Below are 24,819 nucleotides of genomic sequence, written 5' to 3'. Positions count from 1 at the left end.
AGCTGTCACCGGCCATGGCAAGCATTCTTTGCTTTGACGAGGGGTTTGACAGGGTGGGGGCTACTGTGCTTAGTTTTTGATCCCTGGTTTGGTCTTTGACCGTAGTCAGTCTTGATAATTCTCGGTTTTGGTTTGTTCGACGTGGTATTCGCTGCAGTAGTTCCTACATATTTGTTGTTGTGAGGATTAATCCAAATCAGTAGGTGTAGCTGTACAACGCAGTATACACGCATGTGACCACGTGAACCCCAAGGATGATGATCCACCAGACTGTGAATGCCCAACATGAGAGCTTGACGACTCCCGTGGGGGCCTTGAACACAAGTCGCGACATGGCAGTGCGGTGTTTGGACTCTTTATCAGTGACCCGTTGAACCGTTAAATATAGTGCTTGCTGGATGTGCATCTTCTTCGAACACTTAAACTATGACCACTATAAGCATGTTGTCTAAGTTTACGGTCTTACTAAAGCAGGCGCAGGGCTGATGGCCATGTTTTCGTCGTCGAGGTCGATAAAGTAGTATGTGCCCAACCAGCTTGGATCACAGGAAACAACGTAGTAAACTGGGTATACATTGGCTTGGGATGGATCCATTAGAATGGGAGCGTAGTCGGGGGATGGAGGAGTGCTGAATGCATTGGCTACACCATTTTGAATCGCCTCGAGGTCGACGCAGTACGGAGTGAGCGACAGTACCAAGAGGCCCCACGTCTCCATTGTGACGATATCGTCCATCCACGACCAGAAGATGGAAATATTGGTTCCATCGAGAAAAATCATGTTCAGTGATGGAGAGGGGTTCGTCACATTACGCGGTAGTTCGTTGAGATTCAGTTGTCCAAGTCCTAGCGTTCGGAGGCCTGGGATCTCGAAAACCTCTGCAGGAACTTGTGTTATCGGATTGGCAGTGAAAGCCAAGTATTTAGGCTCAAGCCTCACTAGTACTGAAGGGATGCTCGTCAACTGGCAGTACTCGAGCAAAATCTCTGCTTTTCGTGGCCACTTGAGGTCGAGATCATCGGGTACTGCACGCAGGTTCGTAACGCAGAACTCAATGTCGAAAAGATTCGGCGGAAAATCACTCGATTGGAATCCAGTTGGCAACAAACCGTCTGTCATGTTGACGCGAACGAGGTAAATCGACAGAATGTTCGGGTGGTTCGCACTAGTGAATGCTGCCGATTCACCCCAGTCGGCAATAGTCGAGTTGTACACTTTAACACCATGGAGCGCGTTGAATTTGCCAATGGAAGGTGGCATCTCTAGTGCTGGACAGTGGCGAATGAGCAGTTGGACGACAGTTGAGCTATCGAATTCTGACCACTTCTCCTCCACCTCACTCATTTTACCGGTTATCGCTAAAGAATAGCAATCAAGATCGACCAAATAGCAAGATGGGCGTGATGTCGCCCACGGCCTCACTTGCATTAGGCATTGAGGTAGCGTTGGTTGCACTGATGCTTGAATATGAAGTCCTAGCACTAAAATCCCCCATGCTCCAAAGAATAGATGAGCTGCACGCAGCATGAGTCGCGCACAATATGTACGCAGCTTAGTGCCACGATAGCTGTCGCCGCTCTTTACAAGCTTTGTTTGTTTTGAAGATTTGTCTTCTTGTCGTAAATTTGTTGCTGGCGTCTGTGACTGTGTGGGTAAAACTGTGTTTAGTTTCTCACCCTTGATCTGCTCCTTAATAGTTCTTAAGCTAGTTGACTCTGTAAATTGGTTTGACGACTCCGCAATTTGGTTTTTCTGACGTGGTAGTCGTTGCAATAGCTCCTTCATATTTGTTGTCGTTAGGATTAATCCAATAGAAAAGATGGCGCGACTTGCCAGATCAGACCAGGAGACCACGAAGACCATCCGAAATTCATTTAGTACACGTGCTGCCCACTCGTCATTGCGCCATAAGTAATCTGAGAATCCCCACATTTGGAGATCATACTGTTTTGCGTAGCTCAACACAATGATCAGCTCCACACCCATGCAGGATACTAGATCGAGCACACAGTCCAAAACTATACACGCAAACCGCCTGCTAGCCTCGTCACCCTTGAAAAAGGCCGAGTAAACCAGAACAGAAGACCAGCAATTTGTCACAACTAAAATGACGAAAAATCGGTTAAGCAGCGTTCTTGGCAGTAGCACACTCATGCGATAAGCCTGAATGGTTTGCAATCCCGTCTCAATGACTTCTCGAACGATGAGCAGCACGTGAAAATGGACCCCGTTAACTCCGAACAAGCCGTGACGATCTGAAATTTTAGTGTAGACTTTCGTAAAGCTTTGAAGCAAGGCCGAGCTCGTTCGATCCGACTTGACTTCGTCGCTTTTGACGCCAGCATCACAAGTAGAGAATGGAGTAAAAGCAAGAGACCGCTGCCAAATCGATCCACTCAGCATCAACAAGATACCTACCGCGTGCAATACAGACAGTACAGCATGGGCAATAGCAATGGTGTGATGATATGGTGGTGGCATGCCGATCTCGAAAGTTTCGAGGTAGTTGTTTAGATAAGTGTCCATTAATACCCAATAGGAGTAGCTGTACAACGCAGTGTAGACACAAGTGACCACATGAACGCCGAGGATGATGAACCACCAGACTGCAAAACCCCAATAGGAGAGCTTGACAACTTCAGTGGGGGCCTTGAACATAAGTCGTGACATGGCTGTGCGGTGTTTATTTACTTTGGATCTGGACCCTCGATTGGTGACCCATTCAGCTGTTAAATATAGTACTCTGGCATCCGTCAAGGTTTTCCGTTTGTCAGTCTTATTTTTAGTCGTTTTGAGTGTCCAAATCTCTTTATAACTTATCTTTTATTACCTTCAGCATATTCGAGATCATATTCTTGGACAGGTCCACCAATTGAGTAGTATGCAAGACATCGTCTCCACCTCAACGCATATAGGGCTTGTATTCAAAAGAAAACAAGCGTAACAACATAGAAGACAACCACTCATCATAAAAAACTGCAGCTGGAAAACACGCACCAGTTGGTTGCGTGGATATCGAAAATAGCTCATTTACAGAAACCTTTGACGCAGAATGTCTCGACTTACACCAAGCTTGGTCTCTTCGGAGGTGGTCAAGCTCTCGTACTGGGTGTTCGCGGCGTGGTGGCTCATCATTCTTGGCATACACATAGTGACGGGGGTCTATACTGCGCTCTACGCTTATTGTTATTATGTCCTGAAAGACACTTACCTAAACAGTTATCTCGATTCGTACCAGATTGGAATGCCCCAGCCGTATCATCGAACGATCAGCGCTGTACATGCCTCCATGTCTGCAATACACGGAGTGTGCATCGTTCTGATGCTAGGGGGTTCAATTTGGCAGCGTTCTCTGGCTTTTACTCCGTGGTCATCATGTAATGCAGGTGCCAAGACAGAAGTGGAACAGACTTCTCGAACGCGATCACTCTTGGTCGAGAGTTTCTCGAAAGCCTACGTAAAAGTCACCGATCGACACGGACTTTTTGGAGTAAACGGAAACCACTTTCACGTGTTGCTGGTGTTCCGAGAAGTCATAGAAACAGTCCTACAGACCGTACAGGCATACCGCATGAGTATGCTACTACCTCGAACGTCGCGTAATCGGTTCTACGTGGTATTACTTGCTGTCAACTGTTGGTCTTCCGTCATCGTCTATTCTGTTTTATTCAAGGGTGACGAAGCACGCAAACGGTTCATGTGCATCGTTTTGGATTGTACACTTGATCTGATGACTTGCATGGGTGTTGAGCTCATGATTTTACTGAGTTATGCAAGTGATTACGTCGTAGAAATTCGAGGGTTTTGGGGCTTTCTGTGGCAATATGACAAGTGGGCGGCGCGAGCTCTCAATGAGTTTCGAATGGTGGTCGTTGTCTCATGGTCAGATTTGATAAGTCGCGCCTTCTTTTCGTTTGGGTTGTTCTTGACCACAACTAATATGAAGGAGCTGCTGGAATATTCACCTCGGAGGAGCAATCGAGTGGCCAAATGTACCGACGAACTCGCAAAAGTACACGAGACGGATCTACCCGGTGCAAACAGCAGTCTCAATACTGACAAAGTGGTGTCAGTAATGCCAAAGTCGAGGCTTGTGCTATCTCGCAACAATACTAGCTTACGTTCTCATATTCGACGACATATGCTGCGTACAGTTCATCTGCTATTCGCAGCTTGGGGTCTTGCGGTACTAGGTTTACACATCCAAGCATCAGTACAACCATCACTCCCCCAGTGTCTAATGCAAGTGAGACCATGGGCGGCTTCTCGACCATCCTGCTACCTTGTGGGGATCGATTGCCACACCCTGGCGATCTCTGGTACGATGAATGAAGTTGAAGGAAAATTTAGTGAATTTGACGGAACTACTGTTGTCCAGCTACGAATTAGCCACTGTCCAGATCTAGAAATGCCAGATTCAATCAGCGAGTTTCATGGACTTCACGGTATAAAGGTCTACAACTCAACTATCCTTGACTGGGGCGAATCGGCTGCCATTACGGGTGCAAATCACCCGGAACTTACATCTTTGTATATCGTTCGTACCAACATGACCGACGGAATGTTGCCAGCCGGGTTCCAGTCAGTAGATTTCCCACAAAACTTGTACGATATTGAATTTTGCGTTACAAATCTCAACGCTTTACCCGATGACATCGACACTAAATGGCACACCAGCTCAATACTTATAATGGAATACAGTCAGCTATTGACTGTTCCTTCGGTGGTTTTACGACTAGAGCCAATCCATCTTTCTGTAACTGGCAATCCGATTACTGAGATTCCTCCAGAGGTTTTCGAACTGCCAGGTTTGGTGGATCTAGGAATTGGTGGTATGAATCTCGACGAACTGCCGCGCGATGTGACAGCCGTTTCTCCAACGTTGCTCTGGATACGTCTAGGATATACCAACATTTCATTCTTCTGGTCGTGGACAGATCAAGTGGTGGCGATGGGCTCGCTTATCATGGCTACAAATACTCCGTACTGTCAAGACTTTGAGAGAATCCAGAGTGGAGCCGCCGATACCTTCAGTGTCTCTCCTTCTCCAGAGTACTCGTCCGTTCTGATGGATCCGTCCGAGGTGAATTTAGAGGTGATCCTGACTGCTGTATACTGTGGCGAGATGGACCTATCGATGTATTTTCTTCTTGTCGACGACTACTACTTGGCTATCAGCACTCCACCAACATAAGTAAAACCATAAAGCAGCGCCATATAATGCTAATCGCGTCTCTGCATACTCCAATTTTATTCTTCTTCTCACGAATTGCAAATACCTCGAAGCTTGAGTTACAAATGACGGTGTCAAAGAGCAACAGCAAATTTGGTGCACAGGCCGGGATTCATGCAATTTACGGACAGTTCGAGTTCGTCTTCGATGGATCACTCTATGAGTTGGTATGAGAATAATAAGGTATTCAAAAATCTACGTCAAGATACCGATCAACACAGAGTCCTCCGTATTCTGTTTACTCAAGGGCAATGAAGCACGCAGAGGTTATGTGCAATGTGTTGGATAGCATTCTGGATGGATTGCTGATCCGAGCACAATATTTTATTTAGTTATTCGATTATTAATAAATACGTTCTAGTAATTTTGAGGTTAGGTTCGATAAGTCGTGGATTGATGCTTCGGTCAAGGCATCCCTACACCATGGACAAAATAGATCGCACCTTAAAGCCGACGTTGCTGTTTAACGATATTGAGATAAGCTCACGATAAATACAATATCGAAATATTAACAAAATGTGTGGTTACCTTATGGTTCGGATTGTAAGTCTCAAGTGCAGTGTTTCTGGACACAATTGTCAGCCTTTTTATATTACAGAATAAAAAGCTCATCTCGCAGTACTAGTATTCATTTAGGGTCTAACTAATGCTTGTGGGGTGCTGATTGCCAAATTGAAGTCGTCTATAGTGAGAAAGTACAAGTGGGGGTCGGACTTAATACAGATAACAGTATTCGTGATCACTTCCATATTTGTCTCCGACGAATTCATCAAGCATGACGAATACTCCGGGGACATCGGGACACTGAAGGTGTCGGCTGTCCCCTTCTGGATCTTGTAGAGGTCTGTGCAATACGGAGAGTCTGAAGCCCATAACAAAACTGGTCCCATTGGTCCTTCAATTAGTTGATCCATCCACGACCAGAAAAATGAAATATTGGTCTCTCCAAGTTGTACAACGGATAGTGTAGAAGAAGGAAGGGTCACATCCCGTGGAAGCTCGTTGATATTCGTCGCTCCAATTCCAAGAATGAGCAAGCCTGGAATCTCAAATATCTCTGGCGGAATTTCTGTAATCGGGTTACCAGAAACAGAAAGGTAGATCGGCTCGAGCCGTAAAATTACTGGAGGAATGATCAACAACTGACTGAATTCTATCATAATAACTGAATTGTGAGGCCATTTTGAGTCCAGATCATCAGGTAAAGTGTGGAGATTCGTGACGCAGAAATCGATATCGTGCATATTGTGAGGGAAATCTAGTGACTGGAATCCGGCTGGTAACAATCCATTAGTCATGTTGGTTCGAATAACATACAGCGACGCCATTTCTGGATGGTTCGTATTCGTAATTGCTGCCGATTCGCCCCAGTCAAAGATAGTTGAGTTGTAGACTTTAATACCGCGAAGTGTAAGAAATCCGGCGATAGACTCTGGCATTTCTAATGCCGGACAGTGGAGAATTAGTAGTTGGACAACAGTAGTTCCGTCAAATTCACTAAATTTTTCTTCCACCTCAGTCAGTCTACCAGAAATCGCCAGAGTATGGCAATCGAACCCCACAAGGTAACAGGATGGTCGAGAGGCAGTCCATGGTCTCACTTGCATTAAACACTGAGGCAGCGATGGCTGTGCTGAGGCATGGATATGAAAACCGAGTACCACAAGTCCCCAAGCTGCGAATAACAAATGAGCTGTATGAAGCAAGTTTTTCTCAAGTCGAGAACGTACGTTTCTCCTATCGCGGAGTAGCCAAAGCCTCGGGGTCGGCATTATTGATGCTGCCTTGTCAGCGTCGCAGCTCGTTTCACTTTTTAGTTTTAATTTGGGCACAACTGTAGCTTCATTGACACACTGGACCATTCGATTGTTCCCCCGCGGTAGATGCCGCAGCAACCTTTTAATGCTGTTTGTGGCCAGGATTAAGCCAACTGAGAAGATGACACGACTTATTAAATCTGACCACGAGACGACAACCACCACCCGAAACTCGTTAAGTGCTCGCGCTGTTTACATATCGTCGTACCACACAAAATCCCAAAACCCTCCGAGGTCTACAACATAATCACTCCAATAGCTCAGCACCACCATGAGTTGGACACCCATACAGGACATCAGGTCAAGAATGCAGTCCAAGATGATACACACAAAGCGTCTGCGTGCTTCGTCGCCCTTAAAGAAGAAAGAATATATCACAATGGAGGACCAACAATTGGTAACAAGTAATACGACGTAAAAGCGGTTGAGCAGTGTTCGCGGTAATAGCATACTCATTCGATATGCTTGAATAGTCTGGAGGACTGTCTCTAGTATTTCTCTGCACACCAGTAAGACCGGAAAGTGTTCTCCATTGACTCCACAAAATCCATGGCGATCAGTGACCTTACCATAGACTTTCGAAAAACTCTCCATCAGCGCTGACCGCGTGCGAAATACTTTGTCCTCCACACTCTTGGCATCGGCATTACACGATGACCACGGGGTAAACGAGAGGGACCGCTGCCAGATTGAACCACTTACCATCAGAATGATGCACACTCCGTGGAGACCAGACATGGAGGCGTGTACGATACTGATCATTTTATGATACGGCGCTGGCATTCCAATCTGGTACACCTCGAGATTATAGTTGAGAAAAGTGTCCTTCAAGAACCAGTAGCAGTAGGCATAGAGCGCAGTGTAGACCCCAGCTACCAAATGAATGCCGAGAAGAATCATCCACCAGACCGCGAACATCCAATACGAGAGCTTGACAACCTCCGTGGAGGTCTCAGATGATAGATCTGGCATTTTAGATTAACCGGTTCCGCTTGACCTGAGCTGTTCTCGTAATGCCTTCTGCAAGGTGTCACTAACTCCCTCATGTTGTCAATAATAGTTGCTCACAGAAACCTATAACCACCCGTCATGATCCCATCTTCTTACACATTTGTTCTTTTTAAAATTATTCACTGAAGTTTGATTTCCGAGTTAAGGGGGCTGGTGTTTCATTTTCGATTACAACAGCAAAAACCCGGAAGTTTGCATACATTTAAAATCAAAAATAGGTAGACTATAGATCGCTACTAGCTAATCATCGGTGTTGCTATCCTTACTTCTTTTGGTGGTTGACGTAACGCATGGCCAGCGCCGCCCAAATTCGGAACAGCACAATGAGGCCGACTGTGATGCCGAAGTTGCGAGCAATCTGGTGGTGTTTCATGCCAAAGTATTGCTCCGTGTACTCCTTAATGGTGATGTGGCCGACGGTCTCCGGAGATCCTGCCATCGGTTGGCAACCAAGTTGAGACCCGACGTTCTCGTACGCTTGCGTCGTCTCGTTCCAGGTCGGGAGCTCGTCGCACTCAGCAAAAATCATCGAAATGAGGTTGGCGATCGGGAACTTGAAGATACAGATCTTGTACAGCCACTCGTAGCCCGACGGAATCTTGTACGCCGGAGGACTGAAGCCGACGAACATCATGAAGACACTATTGAACAATATTCCTACGATCTGCGCCACTTCTTCGCTCGGCGTCAGGAAGACGAAGAACTGAGCCAGATAGACCATCATGAGCACCAACAGCGACGACTGGAGCCAGAAAACGATCATCGTCGAGAACCCAGTGAACCCAACGAAGTAGTAGAAGATAACAGTGAACAGAAGCGAACTGACGAAGCAGTAGGGGATCTCAGCCAGCGTCGCAGCGACGAAGTACCAGAAGGCGTTGTACGTCTGCGAAGCTCGTTCGCGGTAGTATGATTCTCTCTCTGCACATGTCAAGGGCATGACGCTCTGGAACACCGCCATCGAGTTGAAGAGCGAAGACATAAAGACCATACCCACTCCAGAGTTCAAGCCGGAGTACGAAGCGTAGTCGTCATTGCTCACGAAGATCAGTCCGAACAAAATTGCCAAGAAGACGGCGAGGTACATCCTTGTCAAGTTGTAGGTCGGTGTCCGCCAGTACATCTGGAAGTAGCGCCACACCACGAACTTCATTTGAGTCATCGAGTTGGCAGCACGTTTCTTGCCGAACACCATCTCAGGGAGATCCGGGGACGGAGTAGTAATGCCTTCTTTCGCCATTGTACTCTCCAGTAGCTGGTTGTACGGACTGGTCTTAAAGTACGACACAAAATCAGTCGAGTCTTCGCTTCCATGGCCAACACCAGCGCCAATACACTCCAGCATCCACGTAGCGGGGTTATAACCTACAGGAAGTGGAGCCACGCCTGGAATATTCTCAAAGTAGTCGATCAAGTTACGGCAGTTCGGGCCCAAGTCCCCGTAGAACGCAGTCTGGCCTCCACGTTGTAGTAATAGTAGTCTGTCGAACAGGTAGAACACCTCAGCGGATGGCTGGTGGATTGTACAGATGATAGTACGTCCCGAGTCTGCCACTTTCCGAACCCCATCCATGATAATCTTAGCAGACCTTGCATCCAACCCACTGGTCGGTTCATCGAGGAAAATCACACTGGGCTGAGCAGCAAGCTCTACTCCAATAGTCAAGCGCTTCATCTGCTCTACTGAGCTGCCACGGATGATCTGGTCTGCGATATCCTCTAAGCCGAGCAGTTCGATACATTCGTTAACCGAATCGTACTTTTTCGCATCCGACATCGACGCGTCTTGACGTAAAAACGAGCTGAAAGTCAAGGCCTCGCGAATAGTAGCAGCCTCCGAGTGTACATCCATCTGCTCACAATACCCCGTAGCTCGGCGGATAGCCAAGTCACTGGCTTCGTAGCCGTTCAACATGATTCTACCCGTGATTTTACCTCCAGTTTTACGTCCAGCAATCACGTCCATAAGCGTGGTTTTACCAGCACCGGTAGAGCCCATCAACGCAGTAATCGACCCAGGCACAGCGTATCCGTTAATACCTCTAAGAAGCTCCAGTTGTTCCTTCGGATTATGCGGATTCGGGACGAAGTAGTGTAGATCTTGGAACGCCACAGTCACCGGTACAAAGTTCCTCTCTCGAGCCTCCACCGGTAACTCAACAACTACGTCTGGTTTGTTCGCTGCCTTCGGCGTTTCAGTGAGAACGTACGAGTTCTCGTCTTCAATGGGCTTCACCGACACGTCAACGTTGTCTGGAGTCTCATAGCGAACGTACTCGAGCGCGATGTACGACAGGAACATGAAAACGACGTAGATCGCCACTAGGTAGATGATTCCGTACGCCACCCACTCTTTTTCAGTGACAAAGTCGAATAGATCCAGGTAGTATTCCCCCATAGTCATTCCGTTGTACTTGGTGCAGTAGTCCACATCATCGTACACACAGACATCGAATTCACTTGATCGATACTGGTTGATCGCCATGGCCTTCAGAGCCCACGCAATTGGACTGATCCAATGCGCCCAGATGAGGTAGTCTGGGATCAAACTCTTGGTCACGACGAAACCCGCAAAGATGATGAACACCAGGATGGATACCATACCCACTGGCATCACTACATTCGCATCGGGGAGCACACCAGCGAGGAAGAAGAACCACATTCCCATTGCCAGATTTGACAGGAAGAGGATGATCTCGAAGATCACGAACAGCTTGGCTTCGGACGCAAAGCCGCAGACCCAGTACACGATGGAGCCGAAGATAAGCGTCTCTGCAATCGCCAAGGGGATCTGACTCACAGTCGTAGCTAATACATACGACCCCGTTCGGAAGAAATTGGCTCGACGTTGCTTGTAGAAAATGGCTCGTCCGGAGATGTAGACAGGGATCATGGCACCTTGACCCATGGACAGGAACATGACGGCCGCGAACATGACGCCCATGACCACAGCGATCTGGGTCGGGTCAAACTGGTAGAAGATGGAGCAGTAGAGTAACCCCATAATGATCACCATAGCCAGCTTCCCCATAACGAACGCTTGGTTACGGTACGTGATCAATAGCGCTCGCCACTGCAGCGCCATGACGCTATTGAAAATCGACTGGTGGAAAGCAGGCATGGGGTCGATAATGTCCTTGACACTTTCGACCAGTTCGGGGTCATACGGCGACTCCAAGACACTTAAAGTCTCTTGGTAAATCTGCGATAACCGGAAACTCTCACCGAATTCCGCGGGGCTTCGCGGTTGTTTGACTGGGTGTGGAACCTCGTACCGATGCTGTTGTTTGGTGCCCAAATCCAGCAGATAATCGGCGATATCCCTTCCGGGGGGACACTTGAACCCCTGCGTTTCAAAGTACGCTTCCACCTTGTTGCACGGTCCGTGGTACATGAGTTCACCTTCATTCAGGATCATGACATCGTCGAACAGCGCGAACAGCTCAGGAGACGGCTGCAACAACGCGATAACAACCGTCTTGTGCATCCGATGGGCAATACTGCGTTGTGTATCGACGATATCGTACGCCGCTGCAGCGTCAAGACCAGTGGTGATCTCGTCCATGAGCGATACGTATTTCATACCAAACTCCATCTCGCCAGTCGTCACTCGCTTACGTTCACCACCGGAGATACCACGTAACATGTTATCACCGACGACGGTATCTTGGCAGATTTGTAACCCCAATTGCTGGATCACAACTTCCGGGTAGTGTGCGAAGATTTTCTTCATTTCTTCGAGTGCAGCCACGTCTCTGTGTGCACTCGACCCCATGTCGAGCATACCGTGGCCGTGCTCCAGCAGCTTGCCACCACAGAAAGTGTGCGCGAATTCGAGCGTCTCCTTAACCGTTAAGGTTGGAAAATGCTTGTCACGTTGGTTAACGTACGAGACGAACTGCGCCAAGCGGTCTTCGATCTGCTCTCTTGGGACGTTGTTGAACGACACGTCTCCTTCTAACGTGATGTTCTTGGTCATGGGGAAGCGGCCACTGAGGATCTTCATGAGAGCCGATTTACCGGATCCAGGTTGACCCAGTAGTAACGTGATCTTGCCCGGGGTGAAGCGTCCACTGACGCCCTTGAGAATCTCCTTACGGACAGTTTTCTTCTTGGGTCCCATGAGAGTTTTCTTGAGTTCGTTCGGGATAGTAGGGAGCTCGTACTTGGTGGCGTGGTCATCGGCTACAACGATGTCGGCGGATAGCGACAAGTTGCTGAAACGCACTTCCATTCGCGGTAATGGGCGGCCGGTTGCAGCTGGGAGTTTGGTAGCCATCAGGTCGTGGAAAGCTTGAGGCCCCTTGGCCATGAGGGTCTTGCCCGACTCGTAGCTGAGCTCGGGGCCGTCGACAGCCGAATTGGACGACGGCTCGGTGGTGTTCATCCTTTCGGTTGCACTTGATCAGATGACAGGAAATTGGAGAATGACGAGAGATTAACTCGATGCATGTACTTGTCTTGGGTGGCGACAAAGACGTCGGTACTAAACTCGATTTCGGAGCATCATGTTGAAGTGGCAAAGAGTTATTGATTGGCATCAACTCGACTGTCTAACTTTATATATATTAAGTTGAATCAGATATTATCAGACAGACCTTCGTAAATTAATACGATCTGTGCCCGAAAATATAAAAATCGAGCTACCCAAAATTGGATTAGTTGCCGCGGCATTAACACACATAGTGAAAGCAAGTGTGGTGCTTGTTGATGACTTTGGGTCGCGTTAATATGATGATGGCAGGGACGTCAACTACCAAAAGGACCCGAAGCAAACATCGCAGCTTCATGCCCACCGCAGCAAAGTCATGTGCAACTAGTGCAACAGGATTAGCGAGAGATTACGGCGCGAAGCAGCGCCGTTGAAGCTGTTGTAGCGTCATACATATGAAGGTAATATTGGAGGCGACCTGCACTTCCGCTATCAAATGCAGCACCACTGACAGCTCTAGCTGGAATTTTACTACTGGTTACGATTAGTGAAACACAGCACAGTATCTTCTTGAATGCACCACACATGGAGCTTTACATGAATTTAATCTTCCCACTTGTCCACTTAAATTCGTGTTAATGCTCCCCTTTTCATGGTAGGCCATCAACAGTGTTGATTCGGGGGAGCATTTGCTGGCCCCCTCCTCGTGTGATGCGCTGTTTAACATGCCGGATTCCCGTTGATGAAGATGACGCCAAGAGTCTGGTTCTTTTGCCCTTCTGCTATAGCCCGCCCGTCATATATCGAACGAAGTGCCAATCAGAACTATTGCGCTTTCCTTGGTACATGTATTGTGAAATGACTGGCCATCAATGAAAAAATACAAGCAGGCTACCGTTCTAACATTATCTGTAGCTTGAAGCGCCTACCACACGCTCCTTGCGTGCTGTAGCCTTGGAGATGACAGACTCTGCGACCGAGAGGTTGCTCATGACTGAGCTAACATCCGACGGAGTGCCTTTCCGACGCGTAGCCACGCTACGAACGCTCCGATTACTGGCCGCGGACGATCCCTTGTAAACTTCCCGCCTCGCACTCTTCTTGGCAGGATCCACAGGCTTAGGAGGCAGTGGAGTGCCTTCAATATGCTCTGGATACTCGTCAGCATAGTCGACTAGCCCTCCCGTGAGCACGTAGATGTTGTCAAAGCCACGCTGCACCAACGTGTGTGCTGTCTGGGCTACGGTCTTATCATCCAGATCATAGAGAATGATAAGCTTTGAGTCCTGGTTCTTGAACTGGTGCATCTCCGGTAGCAGCACATCTCGGTTCAAGAAGGTTGTTGGGTAGTTTTTCGCTCGATGAATGCGGTTGACAGCGAATTCCTCTTTAGAACGAGTGTCCAGAATCAGATACGGCGCATCGTAGTCTTCCATCTCATCAGCTTCATAGCTGACGATGCGAGGGCCGCAGTTTTCCTGGTTACCTTCGCTTACGGGCACTCGCTCCATGGTGAACTCTCCGTTGGCTCCTTTCACCATTCTCGCAACCATTTCCGGTTGACTGGCACCTCCGGTGTCCTCATATTCGTTAAAGAGCTCAGCGAGGCAGCGACAAGTAATGCGACGGAAAGTTTCGTCTCGACGCTTTAAAAACTCCTTATGGGCTGCGTTAGAGTTAGGATAGAGTTTCTATGGGTGAGGTACGAAAATAGGACACTGTAAAATTTAGCACTTACAGATCAGACGAATTTTATTTACGGTTGTGCCTGAATCGATCTTGCTCTGCGTGTTCTTGTACTTGGGATTCTGCGGGATCCGCTTCTCCATGATCTACAGGAATTCAGAAACACACTTTAGAAACTACATTTCACCTCACATGAACATTGCCATCGCTTACGCTTAGCGGAGCTTTGGGCTTGGCGCGATGCATCTTGTCTTCGCGAAGCGTCGGTGTCGAGCGGGAATGAAGAAGCACAATGACATGCTATTTGCGGGTGCTCAGTGTGAATGGGAGGTGGGAGATTTCTGAAACGACGATCGTCGTTTGACCGTTGATTCATATCAGAAATTCACGTAGTATTTTCTTGTAGGGACGTTTACTGTACCTAATCGTTACTGTAGCATTTCGGTATGCTTTATTTTACCAAGTGATTAAAAAGAAAAAAAATTCTAGACAAAACCAGCACTTTTGAATCTTCTACTATTGCGGCTACACCAGTGAAGGTGGAGTGCTGATTGCATTGATGCTGTCTTCGATCTCAAGAGGGTAAAATAGTCCCCCAATGGTAGGATCACACCTGACGGCCTTCAAGATTACATCGCGATTCGCCTCCGATGGATCCATTAGAGTCTGTGAATATTCGGGTGACAGCGGAACACTAAATTCTGTGGCAGCGCCAGTCTTAATCTTCTCAAGGTCATCACAATATGGCGAAGGCCCAGCAAGCCACGGGTTCGCTCTCCCCTTCATACGCTCCACAAGTTCATCCGTCCACGCCCAGAAGAACGAAATATTAGTATCTCCAATAAAAATCCACGATAGCTCGGCCGATAACTGCGTTACATTGCGGGGAAGTTGACGGATATTCATGTTACTGATGCTAAGGAAGAGCATGCCTTGAACCTCGAAAACCTCGGGAGGAATCTCCGATAGAGGGTTACCCGTCAATGCCAGATAATAAGGCTCCAACCGAGGTATCACGGCAGGAACAGTGGTAAGTTGACTGTATTCCAATTGGATAATAGCGTAGAGCGGCCATTTCGAGTCGAGATCGTCCGGTAGAGTACGTAGATTCGTGACGCAGAACTCGATATCGTACAGCGTTTGAGGAAAATCCGTAGACAGCAAACCTACAGGCAGCAGACCATCCGTCATATTAACACGAACGAATAATAGCGACGACATTCCGGGTTGGTTTGTACTGGTAATCGCTGCTGATCCCCCCCACTCGTTAATAGTTGTGTTGTATACTTTGACATTGACCAGTTCGTGAAATTCGCTGAAAATATCTGGCATCTCGAACTCAGTACAGTGTCGAATAAGTAACTGAACGATAGTCGAAGCGTCAAACTCTCGCCACTTTTCATCCACCTCGTCCTTCTTGCCACTTATACCGAGAGTGTGGCAATCCAAACCAGCCAGATAGCACGATGTTCGTGACACTGCCCATGGTCGAACTTGCATCAAACACTGCGGTAATATGGGCTGCATGGATGCCTGAATGTGGAATCCAAGGACCAAAAGACCCCACAATCCAAACAACAAATGTGCTGTACGCAACATGACTCGCGCTCCACGACTACGAAGATTTGTTCCTCGGTAGCTATCATTTTTAACCAGAAGCTTACGTTGTGAGTTCTTCGAGATCGGTTGGGTTGGCGTTGCAGTCTTTGGAGCCACAGTGTTAAGTTTGGTATCCCAAAACGTGTCACTCTCGGTTCTAGCGTTGACTTTCATACTGGTACCGTCAAGCTGCGTTACTCGATTGTTACTTCGCGGTAAGCGTGCCAACAGCTCCTTCATACTCATAGTGGTAAGGATAAGCCCGAATGAGAAGATGGAGCGACTTGCCAGGTCCGTCCAAGAAACCACAAGAACCATCTTGAGTTCGTTGAGAGCTCGAGCGATCCACTCGTCATTGTACCAGATAATCTCTGGAAATCCCAGAATCGATGGGTCATAGTCACCTACGTAGCTGAACAAGACGATCAGTTCGACACCCATACATGACATGAAGTCGAGTATACAGTCCAGAACGATACACGCCAGTCGTCTCCGAGCTTCATCTCGTTTAAAGAAGCACGAGTAGACGATGACCGAAGACCAGCAATTAATTGCAAGTAAAATAACGAAGAACCGATTGAGAAGAGTCCTCGGAAGCAGCAAACTCATTCGGTATGCTTGCACCGTTTGCAATGCCGTCTCGACTACTTCACGTAGTATGAGAACCCCGTGGAAATGATCACTGTTTACACCACAAAGACCGTGTCGATCCGAAATTTTGTCGTAGATTTTGGTGAAGCTTTGGAGAATTACCGAGCTGGTTCGATCCGATTTTGTTTCCTCGTGTTTGGCGTCGGCATCGCATGACGCCCATGGTGTGAACGCTAGTGATCGCTGATAAATCGAGCCGCCAAGCATAAGTAGAATACAAGCTGCATGCAAGATTGACATGGTCATGTGAACTGTAGCGATCGTGTGATGATACGGACTGGGCATGCCGATCTCGTATGATTCAAAGTACAAGTTGAGAAACGTGTCTTGAAGTTTCCAGTAGCAGTAGGCGTACAGTGCAGTGTAGACACACGTGGCAACGTGTACGGCGAGAATAATGACCCACCAGACGGCAAAAACCCAATACGATAGTTTTACAACTTCGGTTGATGCCTTTGGAATGAGTCGGGATATCTGTCGGATGATCGACCGCTTCTTCTTCATCGCTTCAGTAGGCAATCGCTGAGTGTTTCGAGGTGTTAGAGATTGTGGTAAATTGTGGACGTGCCCAGCATAATGACTCCTATTCTGGTCCAGCGGACTCTAAATGAGACATCGCATTCTTGTGAATGATCCATTCTCAGAACCGATAACGAAAACGTCGAATGAATGCAGTCCAAGTTAGACTGTCTAACTAACATCAGCGTTCACTTCGCAGGTGTACATGAAAACGGACCTGATAAAATATGTAGAATAGAATGCGTTGCAATGATATAGTATTTGCTCGAAAATAGTTTAGCGAGATTAAACAAAGTTGGTACGGTACCCGCACAAATATACCGGAAATCTTGAAACCCGTTACAGCTAACATTTTTTTTGCATCCCGTTGTATTCTCCTAAGTTAAGACAAACCACTTTCCAAACCTCGTCGTGACATGACCGTTTTTTATGGTAACCTCGACAAGAATAGACGTCAGCATACCTCTTGTCCAAGACTGCAGTCGAGATAACATGCTCCGACAACTATCACGAGCCGTGCTGCAGACGCCCAAGAAGGCGATCCGACTCTCGTACTGGCACTTCGCTGTCTGGTGGGTCATCATTCTCGCTGTGCACGTCATCACTTGTGTGTTCAACGCGCTATATGCTTACGGCTACTGGAACTTGGACGGGACTTATCTCAACACCTGCCTCTCATTCTACAACATCGGCATGTCAGAGCCATATCATCACACAATTGCGTTTGTTCATGGAACGGTATCTGCTATCCACGGAACTTGCATCCTGTTAATGCTTGGAGGCTCACTACGACAGAAATCACTAGCATTCACACCCTGGTCAATAAGCACCGTCGGGGATGAAGTGAAGTCAAGTCGTACCACCAGTTCGGCAGTGCTCCAGAATGTTACAAGAGCTTACGGTAATGTTACCTATCTTTGTGGGTTGTGTGGCGTTAACGGAAAATACTTCGACGCTGCTTTGATCTGCCGCGAGATAGTAGAAACAGCGTTGCAGACCGCACAAGCGTATCGAATGAGTGTACTATTACCTCGAACACTACTGAATCGAGCCTATGTTATTTTACTTGCAGCCAATTGCTGGACCTCAATCGTTGCGGATTCAGTATTTTTCGGCCGAGATGAAGCGAGAAGGAGATTCACCTGTATCGTGTTGGACGGTATGCTGGACCTCATGGCTTGTATGGGTGTCCAGCTAATGGTGATGGCTAACTACGTTGGGGACTATAATACTGAGCTTCAAGGTTTTGACTCAACGATCTGGTACGATGATAAGTGGGTCGCTCGAGCTTTAAACGAGTTTCGGATGGTCGTTGTGGTCTCATGGTCAGATCTAGTAAGCCGCACCATCTTCTCACTCGGACTGGTTATCACTACTACAAGTATGAAGCGTTTACTATGGCGCTTGCCAAATAATACAAGTCGTGTTGCGCATTCTCCAACCCCACTAGTTTTTGTCGTTAAAACGTCGAAAAGGGTTCTAAACTCTGACGAAACGAGAAAACCCGGACCGACAGTTGAGGGCGAATTGAGTCAACTACAGAAGACCAAAACCTCATGGTTTGACACACTGGTTGCCAGTCTTAAACGGTTATTCTCACGTCGAGAGCGTAGCATGTTTCATGTTGCTCACATCTCGTTCGGAGTCTGGGGAATCGTGATACTTGGGCTTCATATTCACGCATCAATGCAACCATCATTACCTCAGTGCTTCATGCAGGTACGACCATGGACAGTATCGCAAGCTTCGTGCTATTTGGTTGGTCTGGATTGCCATGCATTAGGCATTTCTGGAAAAAAGGAGGCTGTAGAAAAAATGTGGAGTGAGTTTGACGCCTCCACGGTTGTTCAACTATTGATACGACATTGTTCTGGACTCGAGATGCCGGAAGTTTTTACAAAATTCAGGGGGTTACATGGAATTAAAGTGTACAACACAACTATAACGCAGTGGGGGGAATCGGCAGCGTTCACGGCTTTAAACCACCCCACAATAGCGTCGTTGTACTTAGTTCGTGTCAACTTTACCGACGGCTTACTTCCCATTGGTCTCCAATCGCAAAACTTCCCGAGCACTTTGAATGATGTCGAGATCTGTGTTACGAACTTGCGATTACTACCGGATGACCTCGCTACAAAGTGGCCACCGGGCGGACTTATTTACGTGGAATACGCTCAGCTGACAACTGTTCCTGAAGCTTTAGTACTCCTTGATCCAGTTTACTTGTCAATAGCGGGGAATCCGATCACTGAACTCCCTCCGGAACTATTCGAGATTCCGGATCTGTTCTACCTGATCGTAAGCGACTTGAATCTGCACGAGCTGCCGCGCAATGTGACACAGCTGTCTCCGAGTTTATCACGGATTTGTATCGTCAATACCAACATTTCATTCTTTTGGTCGTGGTTCGACGAGTTCGTTGCGCAAGCGGGAGAATATCGTTACCCCCTGAGAGCTGCGGGCTCTTCCTACTGCAACGAATTGGAGAATTTAAAGGCTGGTGCTGCAAATAACTTCCGCCTTCCGCTTTTTCCAGAGTTCTCGCAAATTCTCATGAATCCAGCACAAGAAAACCGACAAATCATTTCAAAAATTGTGGATTGCGATGTCCACAACTACAGTGTGTATTACCCTCTCAACTATGATGACAATATCAACGCGATATCACCTCCGTAGAAACAGTGATAAAATGTTGCACTGTTGCCTCACCTGTATGTATAACACATTTTTATTTATTATATTCCGGAGTATATTTTTTCTAAACATAAATTTCATTAAAACGTTACTAGTTTATATTTTCATATTTTAATATATAAAAATAGCTGTTGGAGTGAAGTATTAGAAAAAATTCACGATACCATTGTTTTTTTTTTAGCAAAGCAGTGATTGATGAAAATAGAAAGGGGAGTTGATGCCCATTATTTACGTCTTCGTCGTGTTGGTCTCCGCACAGAGTTTAAAACCGCTTGAAGTGATGTCGCCGAAGACCTCCACTGAGGTTGTCAACCTGTCGTATTGGGTTTTCACAGCATGGTGGGTTATTATCCTCGCTGTTCATCTGGTTACGAGCGCCTACAACGCGCTTTACGCCTACTGCTACTGGCATCTCCAAGACACCTTTCTCAACATGTACCTCGAGTCGTACCAGATCGGCATGCCGCCAGTGTACCACCATACTATAGCCTTCGTTCATGTCATCATGTCATCGGTTCATGGCGTTTGTATCCTACTTATGATAATTGGCTCACTGTGGCAGCATTCACTGCTCTTTTCCCCATGGCCAAGAGGCAGTAAAACCGATGACGTGAAGGCAAGTCGTACGAATTCTGTTGTACTCAAGAGTTTTACGAAAGTATACGACAAACTATCCGATCGCCATGGTCTTCTCGGCGTGAATGGAAGTCACTTCCACGCAGTCCTTGTTTGCCGTGAGGTTATTGAGACGGTGCTCCAGACGGTTCAAGCTTATCGCATGAGTGTTTTACTTCCTAGAACGCTGTTAAATCGATTTTACGTCCTGCTGCTTGCAATTAACTGCTGGTCGTCCGTCATCGTGTATTCCGTGCTATTTAAAGGGGACGAGGCTCGAAGACGGTTTGCTTGTATTGTTTTGGACTGTATCCTCGACCTTGTGGCATGTATGGGCATCGAGTTGATGGTGTTGCTAAGTTACATAGGGGACTACAACTTCTAAATCCGTGGATTTTATGAACTTATCTGGTACGACGATGAATGGGTAGCACGAGCGCTTAACGAATTTCGAATGATGGTTGTGGTCTCATGGTCAGATCTTGCTAGTCGTGCAATTTTCTCACTCGGAATAGTAATGACAACGCTGAATATGAAGGAATTACTTCAATCTCTACCAAGGAATGTGAATAGAGTCGCTCAAACGACTTCTCCAACTACTGCAGATGTTGCAAATAGTGCTAAAATTTGGGGAGATAAACTGAATAGCGTAGGTCCAAAACTACCAGAATCTACGCAACCGGGCCCACAGCTCTCTGCACGCCATTTAAAACGTAGTGACAGTTATCGCGATACTAATCTACGTACACGGACTGAACGGCTACTGCTTCGAGCAGCACATTTGCTGTTTGGGGCCTGGGGGATATTAGTACTTGGACTACACATTCATGCAGCAGTACAGCCAACACTCCCTCAGTGTTTAATGCAAGTGAGACCATGGGCAGTCTCCCGTCCTTCATGCTACCTTGCTGGATTGGATTGTCATACTTTAGAAATATCTGGAACGCTTGATGAAGTGCAGCAGAAATGGAGTGAATTTGACGCCTCAACTGTCGTTCAACTGCTTATTCGACACTGCCCCGCACTGGAAATACCAGACATTTTTAGTGATTTCAGTGGGCTACGTGGAATCAAAGTGTACAACACAACAATTGTAGAATGGAGCGATTCAGCGGCGATTACGAGCACGAATCATCCTGGAATGTCGTCTTTGATGATCGTTCGTGTGAACATGACGAATGGCGTGCTCCCAGCAGGCCTCCTGTCGTCAGATTTCCCACCTACACTATATGACATCGAAATTTGTGTCACAAACCTGCATACACTTCCTGACAATCTTGACACTAAATGGCCCCCAGCTGCAATTATCCAAGTCGAATACAGCCAACTAACTACTGTTCCTGCTGTACTACCGCGACTTCAACCGTACTACCTGGCTGTGACTGGGAATCCGATCACGGAGCTCCCTCCAGAAGTTTTCGAGGTTGATGGAATGCTTTATCTTGGAATTAGTGAGATGAATATTCGAGAGCTGCCTCGAAATGTGACGAAATTATCGTCAGATTTATCCTGGATCTTCATCGGGGAGACCAACATCTCGTTCTTCTGGGCGTGGGTAGATGAACTGGTGATCCGGATGGAAGGTAGAGCGAATCCGTGGCTTGCTGGACCTACACCGTATTGCGACGACTTCGAGAAGATTCTGAACGGAACTTCCTCTACATTCCGCGTTCCATTGTTACCTGAATATTCGCAGACGATGATGGATCCATCCGAAGCCAACCGACCTGTGCTAGAGAAATCTGTCAGGTGTGATCCAACAATCGAAGGTTTGTTTTATCCATTGGATATTGAAGATAGCATCAATGCTATCAGTACACCACCCCCACTCGTACGATACGTCGGATAGAACAAAACGTCACCGTTGACACAACATCGAGTTTCTATAACGAAAAGGAAATACATTATAAACCATAAAACACCTCAGTAGCCTCGTGCATCTGGTCAGCTAAGCCTGCTCACTTCATTTTCTTGAGGTCCCGCGCGACTTCGTCCCGGAAGGCCTGGGTGAACTCCTTGACCTTGGGCGCGTAGTTCTCCACCGAGTTTTTGAGCGCGTCGGCGCCCGTAGAAGCCATGGTCTTGGCGTCCTCCACGTGATAGTGGGTCTTGAGAGCGAAGCGCTGGAAGGCGCGCGAGTTGGACAGCGCCTTGACGGCCACGTCGTTAATCACGTACGACACGAGACGCTGGAAGAACGACATACTATTCCGGACACTTGTGGCAAAACTGTGGAGCTTCTCGAATGGCCCGAAATACAGCGGGATGCGATAAAATAGTGGTGTGGCGTACGCAATTTGTGTGGTGTACAAAACATAGATGATGGATAAAGCGGCTAGTATTCAGCATATTCCTGTTCAGACGCATAAACTGTCTTGTATCAAGATCCCCTCTTTTTAGTGAATCCGCGTCTAATTTCGCGTGTTTATGCCCGTTGCATCCTCCTTAACGGCATGTTCTTGTCCGTAGTTTCAAGGCGTGTTTCTGCCAATCGTGGCTGGACCGTCAGAATTTCACCCCTTCTATCTCTTTTCCTCCGTCCTCCCCCACGTGCGGTCTGCGCTGCGCCACACAGAGACCGACGCAGACAGTCACAGCTCCTCCGTCCTCCCCTCCATCATGATGCTGAAGAAGTTGAGCTCCTCTGTGGCTCCTCGCTGCAAGCAGGCCTTCCAGGGTGCGTTGCGTATGCACCCATACTCACTATACATCGTCTAACAAGCGTCTTTAATCAGGCCGCGCTCTGAGCTCCAAGGCTCTTGTGGACACTTACGAGTCGCCCGACCACTACTTCGAGAAGGACCGTATCGATGCCGGAGACCCGAGCAAGCGCGCCTTCACGTACTTCATGCTTGGTGGTGCCCGTGTGGCCTACGCCACCGCTGCGCGTCTGGCTGTCGTCAAGTTTGTGGGCAGTATGAGCGCATCTGCCGATGTGCTGGCTCTGGCTACGGCCGAGTTCGATCTGAGCAGCATTAACGAGGGCTCGACTGTTACCGTTAAGTGGCGTGGTAAGCCCATCTTCATTAAGCACCGTACGGCCAAGGAGATCGATATCTCGAACCAGGTGGACGTGAGCAACCTGCGTGACCCCGAGACGGACGCTGTTCGTGTGCAGAAGCCCGAGTGGCTCGTGGTGCTCGGTGTGTGCACTCACTTGGGCTGTGTGCCCACGTCGGACGCTGGTGAGTACGGCGGCTGGTTCTGCCCGTGCCACGGCTCTCACTACGACCTGTCGGGCCGCATCCGTAAGGGCCCCGCCCCGCTCAACCTCGAAATCCCGCCGTACAAGTTCATTGAGGACGACAAGATCCTGCTGGGTTAAGTTGGTTTGCGATGGGATGGCGTACATGCTGTTGCTGAAAGGAGACGTGACACGAAAGAGAACGTGTCGACTTTTTAAGTTTTCGTACATTGGAAGCAGCGGGTATAGCGACGGAAAAGACCAAAAAAATACCAAAAAGACCTTGATAATCTTTGGGAACGGTTTGATATGAGAAACGATTCTCAGTGCTGAAAGGATGAATTGGCATATTGTACATTAAACGTGCGGGTAACGCCAAGTTCTGTCTGCCGCTTCTGAGGGCTTTGTTAGTGTAATTCATACAGATTTTCACGTCGAAAGGCTCAGTTGCGCTGTATAAAACAATTCCCGTCGTCAAACCTTGGTAACAATTGAAGAATCAAAAACTCGTGCTGTAACAGGTTTCGTTGTTTGGTATACAGAACATGAACTTCGAAGTAGACTACTCGTATGAATACTTCGACGTAGTACATACCATGGACATCTAAGCTCGCAGTTTGATGAACTGCGCTTACGAACGTTTGACATTCTGTCATCGAAAAAAACTGCAAGAAGATATCCTAAATTCATATCTGCACGGATTGAACATTATAGCGGGCCTGCGTGAAGATCACAAACGAGGAGGACATCCAAACCTACGCGTCTAGTACAACACCAAAAAAAATATTTTCCACCAATCAATGTGCAGTTGCAAACCAAGTTGCACAAATGGCTTGTATTTATACAGTATAAATGTACCCCAAAACATGCTCTAATTCCAACATAGAGGAAGTAGGATGGCTTTTACACGAAGATGATGGCAGCCCGGGTTAACTTCACGGTAAAACTACGACTACCCCAAGTATTGTATGTCGTGTAAAATTCGCCCTGCCAGACTTCAAAGTGCAGATGATGCGGCTGCGGATGTTCAAGTGTTCTTGTTCCGTTACAGTCTCCACCTCGCAGATAAGGCGTCAAATATCAATGGTTGGACAAAACAATTGGTTGTGTTCTCTGGATTTTAGATTTAGAGTTTCTCAAGGACTGGTACTCCGACCCAAATATTTGTAACACTTAGATAAGAACCAAACTATTTTCTCGTATTCATTATACAAAAGTGCCCGCGAAATGTCGGTAACCTGTTATCTTCTCTGAAACTACGCCCGAATGAATGGTACTCCCTTTAGAATTGTAAGACAGTGTACCCGTTCTCAGTTGATTGTATCACAAGCTACGTACTTATGAGCTGAGCCAGCTAGCCTCCTATGCCATATAGCC

At 47.5% G+C, this 24,819-nt stretch overlaps 13 protein-coding genes across 14 annotated transcripts; 5 read left to right on the top strand and 8 right to left on the bottom strand.

Annotated features, from left to right (window-relative positions):
• Window positions 1-389: 389 nt before the first annotated feature.
• On the bottom strand, window positions 390-2,671 carry PPTG_00294 (hypothetical protein; the record flags this gene model as incomplete). Its single annotated transcript, XM_008891672.1, has 1 exon — window positions 390-2,671. One exon carries the CDS (start codon window positions 2,669-2,671, stop codon window positions 455-457), a length of 2,217 nt encoding a protein of 738 aa, XP_008889920.1. The 3' UTR covers window positions 390-454.
• A 360-nt stretch (window positions 2,672-3,031) lies between these two features.
• On the bottom strand, window positions 3,032-3,136 carry PPTG_20705 (hypothetical protein; the record flags this gene model as incomplete). Its single annotated transcript, XM_008892903.1, has 1 exon — window positions 3,032-3,136. One exon carries the CDS (start codon window positions 3,134-3,136, stop codon window positions 3,032-3,034), a length of 105 nt encoding a protein of 34 aa, XP_008891151.1.
• A 436-nt stretch (window positions 3,137-3,572) lies between these two features.
• Window positions 3,573-5,195, top strand: PPTG_00293 (hypothetical protein; the record flags this gene model as incomplete). Its single annotated transcript, XM_008891671.1, has 3 exons — window positions 3,573-4,069; window positions 4,156-4,320; window positions 4,391-5,195. 3 exons carry the CDS (start codon window positions 3,573-3,575, stop codon window positions 5,193-5,195), a joined length of 1,467 nt encoding a protein of 488 aa, XP_008889919.1.
• A 671-nt stretch (window positions 5,196-5,866) lies between these two features.
• PPTG_00292 (hypothetical protein) lies at window positions 5,867-6,674 on the bottom strand (the record flags this gene model as incomplete). The annotated part of the gene is made up of 1 exon (XM_008891670.1): window positions 5,867-6,674. A coding segment is annotated over one exon (808 nt), but the record flags the coding sequence as incomplete, so codon positions are not given.
• Window positions 6,675-7,243: 569 nt separating this feature from the next.
• Window positions 7,244-8,023, bottom strand: PPTG_00291 (hypothetical protein; the record flags this gene model as incomplete). The annotated part of the gene is made up of 1 exon (XM_008891669.1): window positions 7,244-8,023. The coding sequence occupies one exon, from the start codon at window positions 8,021-8,023 to the stop codon at window positions 7,244-7,246; it is 780 nt and encodes a 259-aa protein (XP_008889917.1).
• Window positions 8,024-8,146: 123 nt separating this feature from the next.
• PPTG_00290 (hypothetical protein) lies at window positions 8,147-12,495 on the bottom strand. The gene has a single exon (XM_008891668.1). The coding sequence runs from the start codon at window positions 12,447-12,449 to the stop codon at window positions 8,325-8,327; it is 4,125 nt and encodes a 1,374-aa protein (XP_008889916.1). The 5' UTR covers window positions 12,450-12,495; the 3' UTR covers window positions 8,147-8,324.
• An 829-nt stretch (window positions 12,496-13,324) lies between these two features.
• On the bottom strand, window positions 13,325-14,508 carry PPTG_00289. 2 transcript variants are annotated; one of them, XM_008891666.1, is made up of 3 exons: window positions 14,394-14,508; window positions 14,233-14,326; window positions 13,400-14,160 (listed from the first exon to the last, which is right to left on the bottom strand). In XM_008891666.1, the coding sequence occupies exons 1-3, from the start codon at window positions 14,424-14,426 to the stop codon at window positions 13,400-13,402; spliced, it is 888 nt and encodes a 295-aa protein (XP_008889914.1). In that variant the 5' UTR covers window positions 14,427-14,508. The 2 variants fall into 2 exon arrangements, with proteins under 2 accessions (XP_008889915.1, XP_008889914.1); XM_008891667.1 differs by having other exon boundaries at window positions 13,325-14,326.
• Window positions 14,509-14,705: 197 nt separating this feature from the next.
• PPTG_00288 (hypothetical protein) lies at window positions 14,706-16,934 on the bottom strand (the record flags this gene model as incomplete). The annotated part of the gene is made up of 1 exon (XM_008891665.1): window positions 14,706-16,934. The coding sequence occupies one exon, from the start codon at window positions 16,932-16,934 to the stop codon at window positions 14,706-14,708; it is 2,229 nt and encodes a 742-aa protein (XP_008889913.1).
• Window positions 16,935-17,441: 507 nt separating this feature from the next.
• On the top strand, window positions 17,442-19,625 carry PPTG_00287 (hypothetical protein; the record flags this gene model as incomplete). The annotated part of the gene is made up of 1 exon (XM_008891664.1): window positions 17,442-19,625. One exon carries the CDS (start codon window positions 17,442-17,444, stop codon window positions 19,623-19,625), a length of 2,184 nt encoding a protein of 727 aa, XP_008889912.1.
• Window positions 19,626-19,923: 298 nt separating this feature from the next.
• PPTG_20704 (hypothetical protein) lies at window positions 19,924-20,643 on the top strand (the record flags this gene model as incomplete). Its single annotated transcript, XM_008892902.1, has 1 exon — window positions 19,924-20,643. The coding sequence occupies one exon, from the start codon at window positions 19,924-19,926 to the stop codon at window positions 20,641-20,643; it is 720 nt and encodes a 239-aa protein (XP_008891150.1).
• A 756-nt stretch (window positions 20,644-21,399) lies between these two features.
• PPTG_20703 (hypothetical protein) lies at window positions 21,400-22,186 on the top strand (the record flags this gene model as incomplete). The annotated part of the gene is made up of 1 exon (XM_008892901.1): window positions 21,400-22,186. The coding sequence occupies one exon, from the start codon at window positions 21,400-21,402 to the stop codon at window positions 22,105-22,107; it is 708 nt and encodes a 235-aa protein (XP_008891149.1). The 3' UTR covers window positions 22,108-22,186.
• Window positions 21,984-22,525, bottom strand: PPTG_00285 (hypothetical protein). Its single transcript, XM_008891663.1, has one exon. The coding sequence runs from the start codon at window positions 22,460-22,462 to the stop codon at window positions 22,217-22,219; it is 246 nt and encodes an 81-aa protein (XP_008889911.1). The 5' UTR covers window positions 22,463-22,525; the 3' UTR covers window positions 21,984-22,216.
• Window positions 22,526-22,733: 208 nt separating this feature from the next.
• On the top strand, window positions 22,734-23,958 carry PPTG_00284 (ubiquinol-cytochrome c reductase, iron-sulfur subunit). The gene is made up of 2 exons (XM_008891662.1): window positions 22,734-22,935; window positions 22,994-23,958. The coding sequence occupies exons 1-2, from the start codon at window positions 22,878-22,880 to the stop codon at window positions 23,581-23,583; spliced, it is 648 nt and encodes a 215-aa protein (XP_008889910.1). The 5' UTR covers window positions 22,734-22,877; the 3' UTR covers window positions 23,584-23,958.
• Window positions 23,959-24,819: the final 861 nt, after the last annotated feature.

Source organism: Phytophthora parasitica (genome assembly GCF_000247585.1).
Source record: "Phytophthora parasitica INRA-310 unplaced genomic scaffold supercont2.1, whole genome shotgun sequence".
Classification (NCBI taxonomy): domain Eukaryota; phylum Oomycota; class Peronosporomycetes; order Peronosporales; family Peronosporaceae; genus Phytophthora; species Phytophthora nicotianae.
The sequence above is the reverse complement of the archived record's forward strand: the minus strand, read 5'-3'. Positions and strand labels throughout refer to the sequence as shown.